The sequence below is a fragment of the Rhea americana genome, unplaced genomic scaffold, assembly GCF_003343005.1.
Source record: "Rhea americana isolate MKP2758 unplaced genomic scaffold, rheAme1 scaffold_189, whole genome shotgun sequence".
NCBI lineage: Eukaryota > Metazoa > Chordata > Aves > Rheiformes > Rheidae > Rhea > Rhea americana.
The window spans coordinates 881,217-900,318 of record NW_028186027.1 but is presented as its reverse complement, the minus strand read 5'-3'; the positions used below and the strand labels follow the sequence as shown (position 1 = coordinate 900,318).

General features: G+C 55.6%; 1 protein-coding gene across 1 annotated transcript; it reads right to left on the bottom strand.

The window, feature by feature from the left end:
• Positions 1-3,338: 3,338 nt before the first annotated feature.
• Positions 3,339-18,801, bottom strand: DEF6 (DEF6 guanine nucleotide exchange factor). Its single transcript, XM_085302228.1, has 11 exons — positions 18,578-18,801; positions 13,315-13,455; positions 10,497-10,682; positions 8,299-8,526; positions 7,887-8,033; positions 7,337-7,445; positions 6,932-7,230; positions 6,246-6,412; positions 5,729-5,927; positions 4,711-4,801; positions 3,339-4,233 (listed from the first exon to the last, which is right to left on the bottom strand). The coding sequence occupies exons 1-11, from the start codon at positions 18,671-18,673 to the stop codon at positions 4,022-4,024; spliced, it is 1,875 nt and encodes a 624-aa protein (XP_085158354.1). The 5' UTR covers positions 18,674-18,801; the 3' UTR covers positions 3,339-4,021.
• Positions 18,802-19,102: the final 301 nt, after the last annotated feature.

The window sequence follows — 19,102 nt, the reverse complement described above, 5'->3', positions numbered from 1 at the left end:
GGCATGCTGGGTAGGGTAGGCGGGGGGGGTGTAGCTAAGATGGCGGGTGGGGGTGTTGCGCGGTGAGGCCCGCACGGGCTCCCTCTGCGGCGGGGAGGCCTGGTCCTTTAGCGCCCTCAGCATCACTGCCCCCAGCCCGCATCCCTCATTGCTATCCCTGCTAGAAACCCTGTCACTGACGGAAGCGTGCCGCGGCCGCTCCAGTGAAACGCCCCGGCACTCCGATGAGACGGGAGATGCCAGCACTGACCAGCGGCCCGCGCTCTGCTGGAACCGAGAAGACCTCTCCCAGGAGATGCTTATCTCGGACAACAAAACCTGGACCTGGAGGTCCAAAGAGTGGCCGACACGAGCTCTGCCAGGCCAGGTCTTTCATTGAAAGCTGCGGTGTCTTCGTGCGACACCGCTCCAGGGGCCTGTGCGAGCTCTGGGGCACTCCTCCCTAATCCCATCCACCACAGCTTTTTGTCCCCTCCAGAGCTAGATTAAGTCCCTGTCTGGAGTGTCTGAAGTTTTTTGATACTGTATTTAARCTCTTTGATGGAGCTAATTTTACACCTTCACAGCCCTGGGTAAACCACAGCGGTGGTAATCAGATAGGCGATGTTGCGTTTGAAAGGCACGGGGACTGTTCCCGCTGCAGTTGCTCAAGGGGTAAGTGTAGAGCTTGGATGACGTTAGTGCAAACGTAACCACAATTAGAATCGAGCCTCCTTATCCAAAAATGTGGAACCCCGAGCCAGTGGCACAGGGAAATGGGAGTGCCAGTGGAGCTGCAGGCTCCGTGTTGCAGAGGATTCATGTAAGGACCCGCAAGGCCCATTCAGACTACAAACAGTCACACACAACATTGCCCTACAAGGAGCTGCAGGAGGTTTCCCACTGGAGACCCCACGGGCAACACTTCCATAGCCACATTCCTGTGGGTACAGCCTTTGGGACAGGATGGTGGAAGCTTACCAGAGCAGAGCCAAGCTGTCTCCCAAACCCTCAGTGAGCTCTCCCTTCTCATCCTCCTGCCAGTGTTTTTAGTCCAGACACAATGACGATGCACATCAATTGCTGACTTAGGCAAGGCTCCAGCCTTCGATCAGACACACTGGGATGATGAGACAGACCCAGGCACATCCAGATTTGGCTGCTGATCAAAGGCAGGTGCTGACACGGGTGCCTTCTGTGCTTCCACGCCTGCCCTTGCCTGCAGCAATTAAGGAATAGCGTTTCGCTGCATGAGAACTCAGTTCTCAAGAGCGAAAGCAATGCTGCAATCAGTCAAGGAAGGTTGATACAGTCCCAGAGCCWGTGAAAAGTGACAGCGCTCCAGGGATGTGATGCAGGGTCTTCGTGGGGCTGTGTACAGGATGCAACAAGGCAGTGGGGCGAAGCCTGGCAATGGGCAGAGGTGGCCCAGCTCCCCCTCCCTCCATGCCTAGGTGTGGCATGGCAATTACCTGTCCTGACGCCTGATCAGGGAAGAGATTGAGCTAATGAACTGACAAAGGAGGTTGCTCTCTCCCATCAGCGCATTTCCACCCAGCCCATTTCCTCCCCAGTTTAGACCAGCATTCAGCATCCTCCCTGTTTCTACCTCTGGCTGAGGATTTCACAGATCAATGAGCTGCTTTGCCAGGGTCACCTGGGAGGCTGCAGAGGTTTATACAAAGACCCCCCACAGGCCTCAATGCAAGGAAACACTGTAGTATTTAGTACATTATAGCTTGGAGGGTCTTGCTCCACCAGAAAATATGCCCAGAGTGGGGGAACCTCTATCCAAGCAGAACAGCTGGGATGGGGCAATATCACTCACCACAGGGCCAGGCAGGGACCTCGAGTCTGTGTAGGGGCTGTGTGGGGTTACAGGGCCCAGGCACTGCTGCTCAGGACTGCTCTGCCACATCCTGGTCCTTTACAATCCTCCACAGCCCCCAGTGACTGCATTGCACTGGGGAAGAAGAGGAGGAGACGTGATGAGTTSGATCTCCACTGCTGGCTGCGATCTGCAGCCCCTTGCTGGCAGGGCTGGGGCCCACTGGAGCTGTCGCTGCCAGGGGTGCAGCCACCCGTGCTTTCACGTTGCGTTGGCGATGCTGCGCGGGAGCGGGGCGCGGGGCCGCCCAGGCGCCCTTGCGGACACACAGAGCCGCTTTGTCTGCGAGCAGCCACACAGACCCACAGAAACGGCCCCTCTCGCAGCCAGGCACAATTAAAAATCATTTTAAGAAAGGAACACTGTAAAAACTGGGTGGGGAGGGGGAGGAGAACTCTGAGCAAATGCTCAAAGCCACACAAGAAGGAAATAGATTATAATCTCCCTAACGAACTGCAGAGTTAATCAGCATGGGCAGAAGCAATTGTGAACCTAGGTCTGGTGYAGGGCTTGCTACCAGTGCCTGCTTTCAGAGGAGACCTTATACGAATGGGGGCTCTGCGCCCAGTGCAATAAAGAGTCCAAAGTCACAGGCGAATAGGCCYATATTTAAACAGAGGTGTTTGAACAAAATAACCACGATGTTGGCGCTTTTTGTGCAGGGAACTTTGCCAGAAGACTTGGCTTTTGTTCTTAGTCTTTCAGGGAGCAAATTAACTGAAGGAGACAGGCAGGCCAATGTTACTAAAGAGAGCTGACACATCCACCTGCTCCTGGATCGGATGGAGCCAATCCAGCCGCCTCTGGGAATCTTTTTTATCGCCTTCTGTGGACTTTGGACCAGACCCTGAAACAGGACTCCTGAAACAGGGAGTCCTGGAGACCAAGGGTGAGAACCTAAACTAAGTCCAAACAACAGTTACCTTCCTATACAAGCACTTAATTGCGGGGAGGTGTTGACTCGCCCAGAGTTCTTGAGTCCCCTGGAGGGAAGGCAGTGCTATGAATTTGTTATTCAGAAACATTAAAGCCCACACAACCTCAATGGGATTGGCTCTGATTTAAGCCAAAATCCACTGAGCAGGTTTGGGGCCTAAATRATCTATTCACCTAGGCCACAAATATCCCCTACATCCAAGGGTACCTAAACTTCTGAGGGAATGTAAAGAGTAGCTCAGCTTCCTTCTAATCCTGTTTTTATCTGGATCCAGGCACTTTCCCATTGCCTGCCCTGACACACAGAGGGAATTCAGCATCCATGGTCAAGTTCACCAGCGTCTATGTCCCTCTCAGCCCTCCAGGGACCAAATCAAAATCCACTGGGGCTTCTTTCTATCGATGGTGTCTGTTTTCTTTTAATAGGCTCTATTCTACAGTGGGAATCAAGACCCTGGATTGCAGAGGAGGAAAGTCRGTGTCTGCAGGGCCATGGACCTGCAAGGAAGGAGGTCTACAGGCCAAGAGTTCTAAAAGCTTTTATTGTTTGTTGGTTTCTGCTAACATCTGCATGACTCCAGTGACTAACAACCACCTTAAGGGAATGCATATGTTAGTTAAAGACTCCCTGGCCTTCCTGGTCATGGCTGAAGGCACACAAGGCCCAGGCTAACACAGTCTTTCTGAGGTTGGCAGCCAGAAGGCACTGCTCAGTCTGGGCACTGCTCAGTCTGTAAAGGCTGCCCTGGATGCCATCTTCGCAGGGCTCACAYGGTCAGGAGCACAGCAGATGAGGCAGTGGGCATTGCCAATAGCAACTGAGGGGAAATTGCAGTCCTGGACCTTGTGATGCAGAGCCACCAGTGGCTTCTCTAGGCAAGGCCTGCAGAGTCAAAAYCAGCGTCCAGCCTGTGGGGAGTTGTCTCCAGAGGGCACACCTGAGCAGTCTGGAGGAAACAGCCCYATTGCCTTCTTCCCACATTGGACATATCTCTAAACCTCCTGGCAAGTTGTGGCTGCAGCCCTTGACTGATGAAAATTGAAGTATCTCCGCCTGGATGCCTTATATGTAGTTGCCTATAGGCTCTGTGCTGGGCTCTGGGGCAGGTGATGCCACACAGCATTTGTCTCCCTCCAGAAATGGCCAGATTGACTGTTTTGGCTCGCAGGGACATGCTGGGCCCACAGGTTACCCCTGGACTTTGCCATGCTGTTGGGCTAATTGGAAGGCTCCGTGGTCGTGATGTCTGCACGTGGAGGCTGCGACAGGCTGCTGTTCCCACCATTGCTCACATTTTCCTTGCTCTCATCCCTCGCAGGGTTGCTGCCTTTATCCTCCACTTTCTGCTTGAGTTTGAGGGAAGAATCCCTCCGGGAAAGGAGGGGTTGGTAGCCAGCGAAGCCTCCTCCACTCACATTTGTACGCTTGTCTGGGGACAAACAGAAATGGATTATTATTTTCCTAGGGTGAAAAGACAGTGGCRGTGCAGCCATGAGCCTCAACAACATTTTAAGTCTTTGCCAAATACTCTGCAGGCAGGAGGGAATATTGTCAGGTTTAGGGAGGTGTGAGTGTACAGGCAGAGAGGTTTGAGCACAGCAGTGGTCACACAAACTGTGGTAGCAGTTTGCAGCATGAAGTGAGGACAAACAACATCACGCTGCTTGAGATTTGACTTGGAAACTGCACTTGAGATCCTTCMGCTATGGGGCACAGGGTCTCATCATCAGAGTTATTAGTGTACTTGCTGACAGATGGGTCCTTCCAGCCCCCTGGCCACCTCCCACCACCCCCCAGAGAGAGGAATAGTCAGGAGACTTGGCAGCAGCAGTGAGATGTGTGTCCCAACAGAACCTCATTCAATAGTGGCAGAAGGGAGGCGTGACGACTTGGCCCAGTTTCTTACCTCCTGGCTCAATAGGATGCATCAGTCGATTCATCTGGACGTTCCAGTGCTTGACGTTGGTGCTGGCTTGTCGCAGCTTCCGCTGGGCTGCCTGGAATGAGCCAGAAAAGAGGGGTGAATCAGTCACCCTACAGCCACGGGCCCAGGACCACTGGCAGGAATTTCCCTTCCCTGAATAAGCCTGGATTTGAGGCTTCCTCTAGGATGGAAACTGAGCTYACTCTCCCTTTGGCCTTCTAATCCATCTCCTCCTACCTTGCTTTTTCCTGCTCAAGTCCTCCCCTCTGTACACTCAAGGCCCGCCTGGATGCAACCCTGTCTAACATACTCTAGGTGACCCTGCTGAGCAGGGAGGTTGGACTAGATGATCTCCAGAGGTCCCTTCCAACCTTACTGATTCTATGATACGCCCAGCGTTGTTATTGGTGCCCTCTGTAAAGACAGCAGTGCTGTCTGCCTGGGGCAGGACATACTTGTCTCACTTCAGCCACAGAATCACCCCATGCATATGCATGACACGACTTATAAAAACTCAGAGTCACATGACAAGGGAATGCCATCTTGGTGGCCTCTCTGCCTGCCCCCAGATTCAGCCCCACAGGCAGCCCTGTCAGCAGAGTTCTCACAATACATCTGCCAACACAGCGAAAGGGGGGTGAAAGCACCTCAGCCTCCTCTCTGCTTCCCTGGGAGCTGCAAGCTCTATGTGGTGCAATGCTGAGCCAGGCACGGCTCAGCCAGCGTTGCATGCTGACCCTCAAGTGTGAGGGATGCATCTGCTGAGGCTGATTGCTCTTTCTAGACAAACCTCTGGGCTGCTTTCCCTGCTGCAGCTAATATAATGCTCTAAATCCAGCTTGGCTACACCAGGGTACCTGAGAACAGGCTCTGTGCCTGGCACAGAGAATGATTTCCAGAGCTCCTGGGTTTTCTCTAGCATGGAGAAGACTCCAGGGAGAGCTGGGAAGACCCCTGAGGCTCACAGCATGAAGGAACATGGTGCTAATGTAATGCTCACCATGACGTCTTGGTCCACTCGCTGCCTGTTCACTCTCACTTCTTCCAGCTGCTTCTGGGCCTCTTCCAGACACTTGTTCTTGTTCTCCATCTCCTGCTTGAGGACTTGCTTCTCTATCTGAGTTTTGATGATGTATTCCTCTTGCTCTTCCTTCAGCTTCATCAGCTGTTTCAACTTCTCCTCTTCCTCAGCTAGTAGCCTGTTGTGAAAGCACAAGAAGTGATTACATCCTCCTCCCAGTTCATCACCCACCAGTGTGCTTGCAAAACACAATGTTGCTGCCAGAGCTGGGTGCACTCTGGGCTATGCTGGCAGCTGGCCTGCTTGGACTGCAGTGAGCTTATCAGCCTCTGTCTGGAGCCCCAATGGCAGCAGGGCAGACTGGAGCCCTGGGGAGCAGGCGAGGGCAGTCACATTGCACTGAGGCTGCATTTGATGACCCTACAGTGACCCCACACCCAGTCATTTCCACAGGACTGATGCTGATTGAAGAATGGCTGGGATGCACTGGTCCTACCTGGCTTGTGCGTATCTCACAGACTCTTCGTCCTGTCGCGCTTTCACCTCCTGTTGCAGGGCCTCCTGGAGACGCCCCTGCATTTCCTCTAGCTCTATGATGCGCTTGCGCTGACGTTCTGCCTCTGCCTCCTTCAGGACCATCTCTGCCTGCATGGAGGCACGAGCCTGTGGCAGGAAGAGSAGTTGTCAGTGTGGGTGGCTGGGCACACTGACTGCCACCATGCCCAGTGCCCCAGCAACAGCATGGAGCCCTTTTGCCCCTGTACCCCTCGGTGGATGGGACCAGATGTCTCCCACACCATGAAGAGCCTATAGAGGTAGCTCCAGAGCAAGGCCTTGCCACTGCTCAGGGAGCCACCGCTTCCTTGGGAGCCAGCCCCATTGCCCATCACTTGGAGAGAGCTGAGATGCTCARCAGCATTGGCTGCAGGGACAGAAATGGGCTCCCTGACCAGCACAGTCCCAGCACTCGCTTCTCACCTGCCCCCAGCTTCACAGACGCCAAAGCAAGTGGTCCTCCTATCCTGCTCTTTGGGTATCTCATGCATGTGGCAGCAGCATTACTGCAAGAGGAGGGTGTGCTCCTAAAGGCACACTGATCCTCCAAATCTTCCAATCCAATGTGAGCAAGGGAAGGGACTGGCTATCTCACGAGGGATGCTGCCCCCATGGCAGGGCACTCACCTGCTCGGCCTCCCGCAGCTGGATCTCCAGTGTCCTCTGCATCTGCTCGTGCTGCTGCCTCCGCCGCTGCTCCTCCTCCTGCAAGAGCAGCTCTGCCTGCCGCTGGGCCTCCTTGAGCAGCTCCAGTTCCTGCAGCTTCCTCTCCTTCTCCTCCTGGAGCTGCTTGAGCCGCTTCGTCTCCTCCTCCTTGGCTGCCTTGCGCTGCTCCCGTTGCTCCCGCTGCTCCCGCCGCTTCTGCTTGAGGTCTTTGTGCAGGGATTTCTTGCCCTCGGCCTGCAGCCGGATGGCTGTCTGGATGGCTGGGGAGGGAAGGAAGGACGGTCAACCAGACTGCCTCCCCGGCCATGGCGAGCACAGCATGGTCATGCCAGGCAGGGGGCATAGAGCCAGCGTGGGGGCACGGACCTAGTGTCCACTCCTGGCGCTGCCGGGTGTCAGAGGCACTCATCTCATACGTGCGGGAGGATGTCTTCACGCAGAACATGCACCTCTTCCCATCGCGGTCAGGCAGCACCTGTGGGGAGAGGAGAGGGAACGATAATACCCCAGGCTGCCTGGGAAAAGGGAGCAACCAAGGGATGAGGATCAAAATAAATCCTCAGATCCACTCTCTCACCCCCAAATTGTTCTTATGTCTGCTGTGTACAGACCTGAAAACTAGCAAACTCATGCCACATAATCCACTACTTGTGACCTCTGGGCTTCTTGCAGCAGGAGAAATATCTGTTTCTGCTGGTCTTTCTCTAGCTCCCTGAGGGTGCTTTTCCAACTTGGGTTATAGGATTCAATCTCCCATGCTCAYGGATATGAAACCGCTGCAGTGTATTTTCTGGTCCTCCTTCCCAGGGTCCATTAGCCTCTGTCTCAGCTATGCTAGGTCTTGCTGCACGGGTGCTGAGCAGGAAGCATTATCCCAGCTGCCCAACAACCCCCCGAGCCATGTGCGGGGTTCTACCTCCACGCAGCAGTGCTTGTCTAATGCGATGCTCCCCTTCTTCTCCTTCCGATCCTCACTCATGTAGTAAGACAGGACAYTGGGCTTCAGTGTGAACCACCGCTCTGACCAGTTCCTCCTCAGATGGCCCTTCTTCCAGAGGTAGCCCTGCATCCAAGAGACCCAGGGATCACCAAAGGTGGTAGGAGGGGTGTCATGTGATGGTATCATAACCGTGTCCGTGTAGAGGCAGAAGAAAAATAGAAACTCCCCCTCCCCAGAGAAGGATCCACTGTCATGCAGGGACTAGTGGAGGCAGGAGCACATCTGGACCAGCTGCATGGGGCTGTCACAGCCTTTCTGACCCAGCTGGAAACCTGAGACCAGCTCCTTGCGAAACAGGCTGTGTCCCAGCACACAGGGCCCCCCTTGCCTGTTTGAGCACGTCCTCGATGACCTCCTGGTACACCTCCTCCACAGCCATGCTGACGGCCTCCTGCTCGATGCCTCGCAGGAACCGCCCAGAGTTCACCATGTCCAGGAACTGCCAGACCGTGAGGCCGCCCTGCCCCTGTGGCTCCTGAGAGAGGTAGTCATCCAGCTCGCAGGAGTTCAGCTCCACATTCATGGCTGTGCAGATCTTCTTCAGCAGGTACTCCACCTGCGGGGACAGGSAGCTCAGCCGCAGGGAGAAGTGAGAGCCCTTCCCACCCTTCAGCCACTGACTTGGAGCAGTGACRTGCATTTTGGAGGGCCCTGGGTGACATCCCTCCAGTCTGGAGATGCATGACCCCTTATCACAGAATTATCGCCCCTTGCGATGGCCGATGGTAATGTTTGGGCTGTTGCAGGCTGCATGCAGACTCAGGAGGTTGGCACAGGGCTAGTGCTCATGAAGCTTTTTTCTTTTGACCACAAGGTTTAGGCGTTTTTGGAAACGCTTCAGAAGTAGGGTACGTTAGGGAGACTAGACCAATACTGCTATCCTCCAAACCTGATCCACCACGCAGGTGTCTCAGACCATTGCTGTGACCTTAGTACCACTTTGGTTTCCCTCTGATATAGTAACCTGTTGCCATGATAACACTGGGGAGGAGCAGGGGAGGAGCTGGGGCAAAGGTCCCCACAGAGGAGATGAACCTCATTAGGAAATAAATAAATAATCTGCTTTAAAAGAGCTACAATCGCTGAAAATAACATGATGTCATGAAGATATATTTCAGCTCAAGTTCTGCTGTCAGCTGTCACAGCCTAGCTGCAGATCTGGGACCCAAGAGGTGGGAGTGACTCTGCCGGGAGCCATGGGAGAAGGTGAAACCCAGCAAAGTCCCCACACCCAGATGGATTTTCCCCTCCTCATCATCTAACTCAGAGAAGGGAAAGAATTTTCATGTCAGGTTGTTTTTTTTCAAGCCTAGCCTAGTAAGCAAAAAGATGATTCAGTTTGTCATGGTCTGGGGAACAGGAAATACCTCTCCCGGGGAACAGGAAGTGCGGTTGCCCTTGTACATCTGTGCAACGCTGGGTTTCTTTTTCTTTTTTGCCCCCTTTTCTTTCTTTTTCTTCTTTTTTTTTCTTTTCTTTCTCTCTCTCTCTCTCTCTCTCTTTTTTTTGCTGATCTTTGGGGGGAGATAGCGCAGAAGCAGATAGCAGCTGATTGCCCAGCTGAGCTCAGTCCCTTGCGAGTGCAGCAAGAGCAGGGAGGTTGCTTTGGAGCATGTCCCTCCTTCCCAGATCTGCCCAGCTTCCCATGGGGTTTTAATCTGCCCCCCTAGAAATGAGAAAGCTCTCCCTCCAAATGCAGCGTGGAATTTGGAGATTTCTGCGAGCGGCTTTGCGGAGTGGCCTGGACACCTCACCCTTAACTCTCTGGATGCTGGGCAAGGAGTGAGCACACGGTGACAGCGGGCACGGAGAGGGACAGCCAATTTTGCTGCCTTCATGATGGCTGAGAGACACAGCCCCCCTTTGGCCTCACGCACAGCTGTGCTGGCAGCGATTGCACGGGGAGCATCTCCATCGCAACAGCACATTTAAAAGCTTTCTCCCTGTCTTCTCTTTCTCCCCCATTAAAATCAGAAAGAGCCCTCCAACGCCATGCTCTCCGTAATTCTCGGACATCAGGCAAGGGACCATCCACAGCAGGGAGAAAGGAGTTGAGCTGTGGATGCTCCTTGGTTAGGGATCTGAGAACTAGCACATTCATTTCACAGCTGGTAAAAAAGCTTCATTGCTGGCATCAGCTGGGAGCCACAGAAAGGCACTCTGGCACCAGCCCATGCTCCATCCTCCAGGGAGTCTATCCTGAGAGGCTTAAGCATTTTGGAAGGATCCTAGGAGCTGCCACCAGGTCACTCCCCTTTCCTGGGGCACAAGCGGTGGCTGTGGCCATAGTTGGGGGTGCCCAGGGCAGGTGGCCTGTTCCTCCCATCCTGCTCATGGGCTGCTTTTTCTGTCACACCCAGAAGCACCATGCCTAGCAGGATGTGGTGAAACGGCCTTAGGAAAGACACGTCAGGAAAYGATAATGGGACATTTCAGCCCAAAATCAGCTTTGCCAGCATACAGAGCCCAGGGAGGCCAGGAACGGAGCTGTGAGTGAGGCAGGTAGGAGGAGAAGACAGTTCCTACCTCGTCTGGCACCATGACAAGAGGGTATTTGTCTTCAGAGAGGAAGTTGAAGAGACACCAGAGCTTGAAGGCATCTTGGTGAGACACAATGCTGTTCCCATTCCGGTCAGGCTTATAATTCTTCTTCGCAGTCAGGGTCCAGCAGAGCTCATCAAAGTTTTCTTTGACAAAAGCACCTTCCTCCACCTGTAGCCAAGACCCAGCGTGGTGAACATACAGCTAACATGATTACAAAGCTTCTGAGGGGAAACGCTGGAGGAAGGGCAAAAACTCTTTTCATCGGAAATCTCCCGCCCCTGCCAGAAACGCTAACTGATTTATATGTGGGACAGCAGAAAGGGATTTGCACATGGCTACGGAGTGTAACTGAGCACTGAACCCCTATGCTAGTAGGCGTTCAGCACAGATCCCCTTGCACAGGCGACTAAGGCATGGTGGCTGGTAGAGAAAGCGCTGCGGGATTGCTGCAGCGCCTGGGCATCGCGGCACAACATCTGCCTTGTGACTCGGCCAAAGATGACGCAGCCCTCTCTCAGGCAGCCTTGGCAGGCCTGCCACGGCGTTGAAGAGCCAGCAGGCAGCAGGAAACAGCAAAGCACACTTAGCATTCTGGTGGGCTCTCCAAGTCCACATCTCAAAGGCTTTCGTGGCTTTGCAAAAAGAGGAAGCGAGGCCCTGCAAAGGGAAGAGCGGTGCCAGAGAGAGGCAGCAATGGAGGCAGGAATGAAGCCTCCATCGCCTCGGCCTCGCTGCCCGTCCAAAAGCGACCACCTATATGACTAGCCTTCAGAGCTGGGCTTCCTGTGTAATTTCAGTGAGTTCAGTGATGAGTCAGTTCAGTTCTGTGAAACATGGGTGAACTGTGGCAGGGACCAAACTCATTTGGCCACGTCTGGCTGCTCTGTCCTAGCGTTTGCCCAGGAGGGTCCTACCAAGCCACACGAGCCACGTGCAGGCAGAGTGAAGGCCAACCACAGCCTGCAATGGCTGAGCTGGAGAAGCAGCTTCGGTGTCCTGCACCTAGGGAGGAATAACCCCATGCAATGGTGTCCATTTCTGGGCTTCCTAGTACAAGAGAGATATGGAACTACTGCACAGAGTCCAGCATAGGGCTATGAAGATGATCAGAGGACAGGAGCATCTCTCTTATGAGGAAAGGCTGCGAGGGCTGGACCTGTTTAGCCTGGAGAAGACTGAGTGGGGATCTTATCAATGTCTACAAATACTTTAAGGGACGGTGTCAAGAGGATGGGACCAGACTCTTTTCAGTGATGCTAAGCAACTGGACAAGAGACAACGGGCACAAACTGAAACACAGGAAGTTCTGCCTGAATACAAGGAAGAACTTCTTCATTGTGAGAGTGATAGAGCACTGGAACAGGCTGCCCAGAGAGGTTGCGGAGTCTCCTTCTCTGGAGATATTCCAAACCTGCCTGGACGCATTCCTATGCAACATGCTCTGGGTGACCCTGCCTGAGCAGGGGGCTGGACTAGGTGGTCTCCAGAGGTCCTTTCCAACCTTGACCATTCTGTGATTCTATAGATCCTAGATACCAGGAAAAACTAAAAGCCTCACTTACTAGGAAAAACCACTTCCCCTCTCCAACTGCCTCTGGCATTTTATTAGCCATGGTGAAAGCAGAAGGGGGTTTAAAGGTCATCATGGGAAGAATCACTTGAAAAACTGCAAACCGTGGGCCACTCAACAGGAGGATCAGGCAGGGCTGACCCTGGGCACAGCACAAATACCCGACGGCCCCACGCTGGGAGGCCTTCTTGCATCTCCAGTGGGGTTTCAGGCTCTCCAAACTGCCTTCCTAAGGCAGAAGGAGCAGGGGAAGGCTCTGCCCTCTCCCTGCAGAGCAGATCCCTGAAGCCGCCACGATCGTGAGGAGCCAGCACTGGAAGGGGCAGGCTGGACGCTGGGCTGACGCAGTCCAGGCTGCCTCGGGGCAAGGCCAGGATCTGCATGGAGAGAGGCACTCGAGCCTCCCCCAGAGAAATCTCAGCTCCTTTTGCACTTGCTGCTGCTTGGGCTGAATAACAACCTCTAGCAAGAAAGACGACGTCCTGAGCTGAAGGCGGAGGCACGTCCTGGCCTCAGAGGCTCACGCCAAAATCCCTTGCCTGGCACACACCAAAACCGGGGCTCCGCAGGCTGACGGAGCGGCACGGTTCAATCCGAGCAGCCTCAGCCCTTTAGGAGGCAGCAGGCAAAGGAAGGGTTACTGCACCCAGCGCCAGGCCCCCCTGCTTTACAGCGCACAGTGGAAGAAAGCTGTCAGTCATTTTTCCTCTCCCCACATGCCCGGAGGAAACGTGCGCCGAGCCGCAGAGCCTCGCTGTGCAAAACAAAAGTGCCTTTGAGCCGTGGAAAAAGAGAGAAACCCACCCACTCCCCACCCCTTGGCACCCCCAGCGCCCCCGGCCTCCGCTCCGGCCCGAGCACCCCACCCTCCTCCGTCTCCTCCGCTTTCTGCCAAACGCCTGAGAGGTCACGGCTCAAATCCGAACAGGGGTGGAGGGGAAAAAAAAAAAAGGGCTGGGACAGGCCGCTAGGTTTCCTCCACCCGGGTGGTGATTTCTCTCTCGGAGCCCTTCAGGAAATGCTGCCCCAGATGCGCCTGCAAGCCAGGCCCGCTGCAGCGGCAGGGGCGGCTTTGCCTTTGCAAAGGCCCCGGGTGCAAACGTTTTTCTCTCTCTCTTTTTGGCAGACAGCTGAGCACTCGCCCCCTCTCCCCGTCTGTCCGTCCCGGCTCCGCACCGGGCGCCGGGGTGGCCRCGGGACGAGGGAGCAGAGCGTGCCCGGCGCGCTCACCTTGTCCAGGATGTACTTGTTGAGATAGGGCATGTAGCCCTGGCTCGACACCGGCCCGTCGTCGTCGTCTCGGAAATGCTCTTCCAGGGCCACGGGATCGTGGGGGATGCGCAGCACCGTGTACAGGTTGTGCGACAGCACCTGGCGGAGCACGAGGAGGAGAGGAGAAGGGCTTTCGAGGGCGAAACCGCGTGCGCGGCGCCCCGCTCCCCGCCGCCCACCGCGGCGTCCCCTTGACGCAGCCGCGTCGCCGCGGGGCTCGGCCTCGGGCGGTCGGCAGGGCGGGGAGCATTCCTAAATACAAATTTTTAGATAATCAGACGGAAACAGCCTCAAAGGCATTTAGAATTGAGGATTTTTTTYCCCCAACTTTCATTTCTCTTCTTTCTTAGCACATGAGGAACTCTCTTTTTAATTTTTTTTTTAAGGGACTGTTCCAAACATTACAAAGCAAACGAGACGCGCTTTGATCTAGCAAGGGTGACGAGTCGCCCCAATCCATGCTGCTCGGCAGCTGCCTTGAAGGATCGCTCGAAAAACTAGGTAACCGCGCCGTACTCCGCATCTGCTGCCGTGCTGCAAGCCAGCAGCAGTTGCTTTGTGCGGCTGTGTCATCGAAAGGCGTCRAAACGGAAAAAAAAGTCCAAAACAAAGTAAAAGAAGCTCAGGAAAGGTTTCGGAGGGGTCGGAGGGGAAGGTGGCCAGCCTCGCGGGGCGGCTCCCGACCTGTCTGGGAACGTCCTTCCCCTATGAAAGGCCACCGCAGGCCACACTGCCTGCTGCACCTCGAAACCCTCCTTGCCCAGCCGGATTTTCGCTCACTTTTTTGTCCTCCGGGATGACGTCATCAGCGGGGCYCCGCCCGGCCGATAAACCCCCGGGGCGCCCGGTTTCCCGGGGATGGGCACTGGACTACATCTCCCATGATGCATAGGGCAGAGCCGCCAGCCTCCCTGCCGGGACGCCGTCGCGATGCATCATGGGAGATGTAGTCCAAACTGTTCCCCACCGTCACCACTGTTAACCGCCATGAGAACGGGACTTGYTGCGTCCCAAATTCACCATTTTTCCAGCCGCCTTGGCTCCTTTTTCCCCTTGCCCTTGGCTGCCTGCAGCCTCACGTGCCATCCCCAAAGCCCGACGCCTCCCTGGACGGAACAAGCTGGAGAAACAGCCGGCCCTGAGCCTTCACCCCGGGGAAGGCCGGGGAGCGAGGCSAAGCCTCGCCGCGGGCCGGGCAGCCGTGTCTCGCCCCAGCGCCTCGCCGAGCAGAGGAAGAGGGGCAGGGCGGGAAGGGAGAGCCTGGCCGGGCCCATCRCGGGCCTCGGGGCTGCCACAGACCCCGGGGGAGAGGGAACCGAGAGGAGAAACCCCCGGGGGTTGGGAGTGCKCTGCTGCCGGGGCGGCCGCTGCTGCCGGCGAGAGCAGTCCGTGACTCAGCTTTTCCACCTYGCCGCGGCGCCGGGTCCAGCCCGCCGCCCCCCGATTTCCTCCAGGCACCGGCCCAGCTCTGCCCCCAGCTCAGGTCCCTTCTCCCGGCCGCCCTGAGCCCCACGGCTGAYGCCAGCCCAAGCACGTAACGGTGCCGGAGGACGGCGGCCCCTTTCCTCCTGCCCGCCCTGGGAGGCGCCGGAGCCGTCCCTTTAGCCGCTCGCCTCGTTTTCTGCCCRTCTGCCTCGCTGTCCCACCTGCCGCGTCCCCTTTCCGCCTCCCGCCGCAGGTCACAAACYGCCACGCCGAGCTGCGCTCAGACCATTCCCGGCACTGGCCAAACTGGGACCCCCCAGCCTGGGCCGCGTTCGATGAGCACGGGAGCTTTGGGGCCAAGCTAGGCGCCTCCTTTCCGCCCCCCGAGACGGTTCATAAACCGGCCGCGGCGAAGCCAACCCCGTCCACCGAGACCTTGGTTAAATCCAGAGAGCTGCAGAGGTGGCTGGTGAGAGCAGCCTTCCCCGAGCCGGCAGCCCCGCCAGCGCGCACGGGGTGCCCGTCCCCTCCCGGACCGCCTCGGGCCTGGCACCGCAGGCTCTGCGTTTCCAAGTAAAAGCTGCCAGGGTGGGAAAAAAAAGTAAAAAGAGTGAGCAACCCCTAGCAGAACTGCTCCAAATTAAGGGTTTGTGCGTTGTTCTAGCAGGGTTCCCCATCCCAAACGGCAYGCAACCAAGCCGGCTTGCCGAGGCAGGGCCTGGCCGAGACGCCAGAGCTAAGGGCAGCTTCCAGGGAGTTCGTTTAATCCGCTCAGCCCTTGGCCTGGCCCCTGCTCTGCAACGCAGAGCTGCTTGTGCCCTACCCCCRTGCAGCAGCACCTCTGCCCACTCTGCCAGGGCTTTGCTATAGCCGGCAGGYTCGGGAGGCCAAACTGCTCCTGCTGACCAGGACGGGACCAGAGCAGAGCTGCAAGAGGGAAAATCCCAAGATGGTGCAAGAGGAGACAGCCCCGCGGCACCTGCCTGCTTCCCTGGGACAGCGCTCCGGCACGACTGCGGTGAACACGTGGCTCTCCGCACACCCGGCAAGCGGGAGCCGTGCCCTGCATCACGGACACCCCAAGGAGATGGGAAATAGCTCTCCCTCTAAAGCGCGGATGGGGCAGCATGAAGGTAGACAGCTTCTCCAAAACCAGGCGTAGTGYGTGCCCATCCTGGGAACAGAAATACCCAAGGTCTCTTGACTCCTAGTACATAACCACAAGACTGTCCTTCCTTCCTGTGCAGATGCATACTTACACTCGTATRTACATACTTGCATATGCATATACATATAAAGAGCTAAACTACTGAACCCAATAGCTTCCCACAGCTGTGCCATCGAGCTTTGAAATGCTGCTAAATTTACTTACGCAGCCAGCTGAAAAAGAGTTCAGAGGAGTTTAACACCCAGCTCCCGTCAGCTTTCTTAGAATCTACCAGCAAAAGCCAGCGCCTGGCTGGTGGGGCCAACTGCGCTTTGCTTCCGTAGGTGCACGTGCTTTGCGCCAGCAGCAGCTCTCCCACCCTCGTTCCCGACCCTTCTTGTAGCAACACGCCTGGCCCAGGGAGCAGAGCACAGCCACGCATCGCCCTCTCCACGCAGCCCGGCCAGGAGAAGTCTCCAGAGGACATGGCGCCCACTGCTTTATTTCCTTACTTGCTCAAACAATGCGCCTGCAAGACTGACTTTCTTCTGCGTCGAACTCACAGGCAGAAACCCCAGTGCTGGCTTGTGTGGGCTGGGGAAATCTGGGCCTCTCATGAATTTTGCACCAAGGGGCAATGGAAATGAGGTCTCTCCTGCCCTGAGGCAGGTGGAAAGTTATCCAGAACTGAGACTCATCGTAGAGMAAACGCACATTGGTGTTTCCAACACAGTACACGCATGGCTCAGTAAGGCCAAAGAGCCTCTCCCCCGCACAGACCCGGACTCGCCTCCAAGCAGCCGTTCCCATTTCAATGCTGAAAGCGTGGGAGGAAAGCCAGGGGCAAATTTCCTTTCTGCTCTAAAATGTCACTCTGGAAAAAACGTCGCTGTGGAGATTCCCTCCACGGCACCTCTGATGGAGCCCAGTGCCCCTTGGCCCCRCGCACGAGGTGGGTTTGCAGCTCCACCTCCCCTCCTGCACAGACTCTCTAGGAAACTGCTGTTAAAACTAGGGTCTCTGCGGCCTCCGCATCACCAGCAGTGATAAAGATCTTGCAAGACAGATGCTGTGTGCGTAMCACCAGTGCTTTCAAAGCGTGATTGCATGTTTGGGGCCAAGAGCAAGCCTGGGATGGGGCTTAGGACCCAAAGCCAAACTGGTAAAAGTGCCCGCATACCCTAGGGGCAGGGAGGTAACTCAGGAGAGCACAGCACCCGTTTCTGGGAATTAGCAAAGAGAATTAAGCTCTGGCCTACTTTTCTTTAATTCCTTCAGCTATTTCTACAGTTTTGAGTGCCTTAAAAAATTGTGAATTGAGCCCTTATTTTGTGGCTCTGAAGATGCTTGACTGAGCGGCACCTGGGTCCCATCCCAGCTGAGCTGAGCAAACACAACGCGATTGCTCCCGGCCGCAGCGGCCGCGCAGGGCCGCTCTGCCAGGGAGAGCGATGCTGCAGGTGYCTTCGCACACCAGCGACACGCTTGGGCATTTGTCCAGCTGTTCCCCCCCACCACGGCACCGCTCCGGGGCCATCATCTCCGGCGCRGGCTGAGCTCAGCCTTGCTGGAGGTCCTCTGCCCAGCTCCTGCTGCTCTAGACCCATTCAGAAAAAAACTCTCATTTTTGGACGAAACACTTCCCCCTCACCTCACCAAAGCCGAGTGCCTTCCCTGCGGGCTCTCCTAGGGGAACCCCTCGAAGGTAGAGCGAGAAAGAGGAAAAGAGGTTTCCTTACATCGCCTCTTTCACAACACRTCTCCCAAAGTCGAAGCTGCTGCCAGGTCCTCCTGACGCAACGTTTCACCGTGTTTTGCATGTTTCTAGCTCAGGTTTTTTCTCTGCATCAAAACCCCCTGCTCCAAGCAGCATTTCCAACCCCGGAGCCAGCGTAAGAACAAGAATGTGACTTTTAAGCAGGGCAGAAAAAAAAAATTCAAAGGAAAAAGGTTAGTAACTACTGTAGAAGCAGAGGAGAAAACCTGGTGGATTTGATGAGACCCAGACAAAAGGCTTTAAAAAGCCATGAGAATTTTTAACAAGTGCTGAACTTGGGAGCCTGCTGCAAAGCTTCCAAAGGGGATGGGGAAAGGGGCAATCAGTGTTTTTTAAAAAGCAATATGGTATTTCTGGGCCAGACCGCCACGGAGTTTTATTTTTAAAAGCGGTCTTCCTCTACCTATCTACCCACTGCTTGAACAGGAAGGAGAAACGCGGGTGCTCAGACAAGCAAGAAAATACAACCAAGATAGGGCTGCTGCTTGGGTACAAGGAAGTGTTAGGGAGCAAAWACACCTCAGAAAAATAGATTTCTCCCCAAAGATCTCCACTGATGAGATATACTTGAATGTTAACTCTCTGCTACTTCTTCTTCACTTCTTTTTTTTTTTTTTTCTTTTTTTTTTCTTTTTTAAGACACAGAGAACTTCACTAAAACAAAATCCTAAGTGTGGAGGAGATGGCAGGGTCTTATTGTTCTCAATATTTAGCAATTCTTCCAATTGCTCTGTGGAAAGCGAAGCAGCTGCAAAGCATCACTGGAGCCACTCTGCCCCCCGTAACCCGCCTGCGAGCCCGGAGGCGAGGCAGAGCCGAGGCACGCCGAGCCCCGAGCCCCCAGCGTGCCGCCGGCCCCCCTCGGTACTCACTTTGAGCTGAGATTTGGACACCTTGCCGCTCTTCTCCACGTCCAGGGCCGTGAAGGCGTACCAGATGGATTTCAACAGCTCTGCTCGCAGGTCCATGGCTACAGGCGCTGATGACAGAGGCTGCTCTGTCAACGTTGAGAATCCGGTTTCAGGAAACCGACGGCCTCGACAGCGGAGCTTGCGCGAAGCAGGAGCGCCATCTGCTTGGACGCGCCTCGGAGCGGCCCGCGGCCCTCTGCCATCCTCCTGCCCGCCTTGGGGCCCGGGCGCATCTCTGCCCGCCGGTCCCCCAGGCACGCGCTGCCTCCAGCTCCTGGCTCCCCGTGGCAGGCTGCAGGCAGGGGATCAGCTCTGGGCACGGTGTTCACAGCTGCACAGCTCTTAATCTACAAACACTCGGGACACTGTCCTGCACATTTGCCTTGTGGTTCACAGGGGCTGACATCTGCTGACGTCCAAGAGCCTCCGCCAGGCCCGGAGCACCTGCAGAGGCAGATCCCAGGGCCAAGGGAAGGCAAGAGAGGC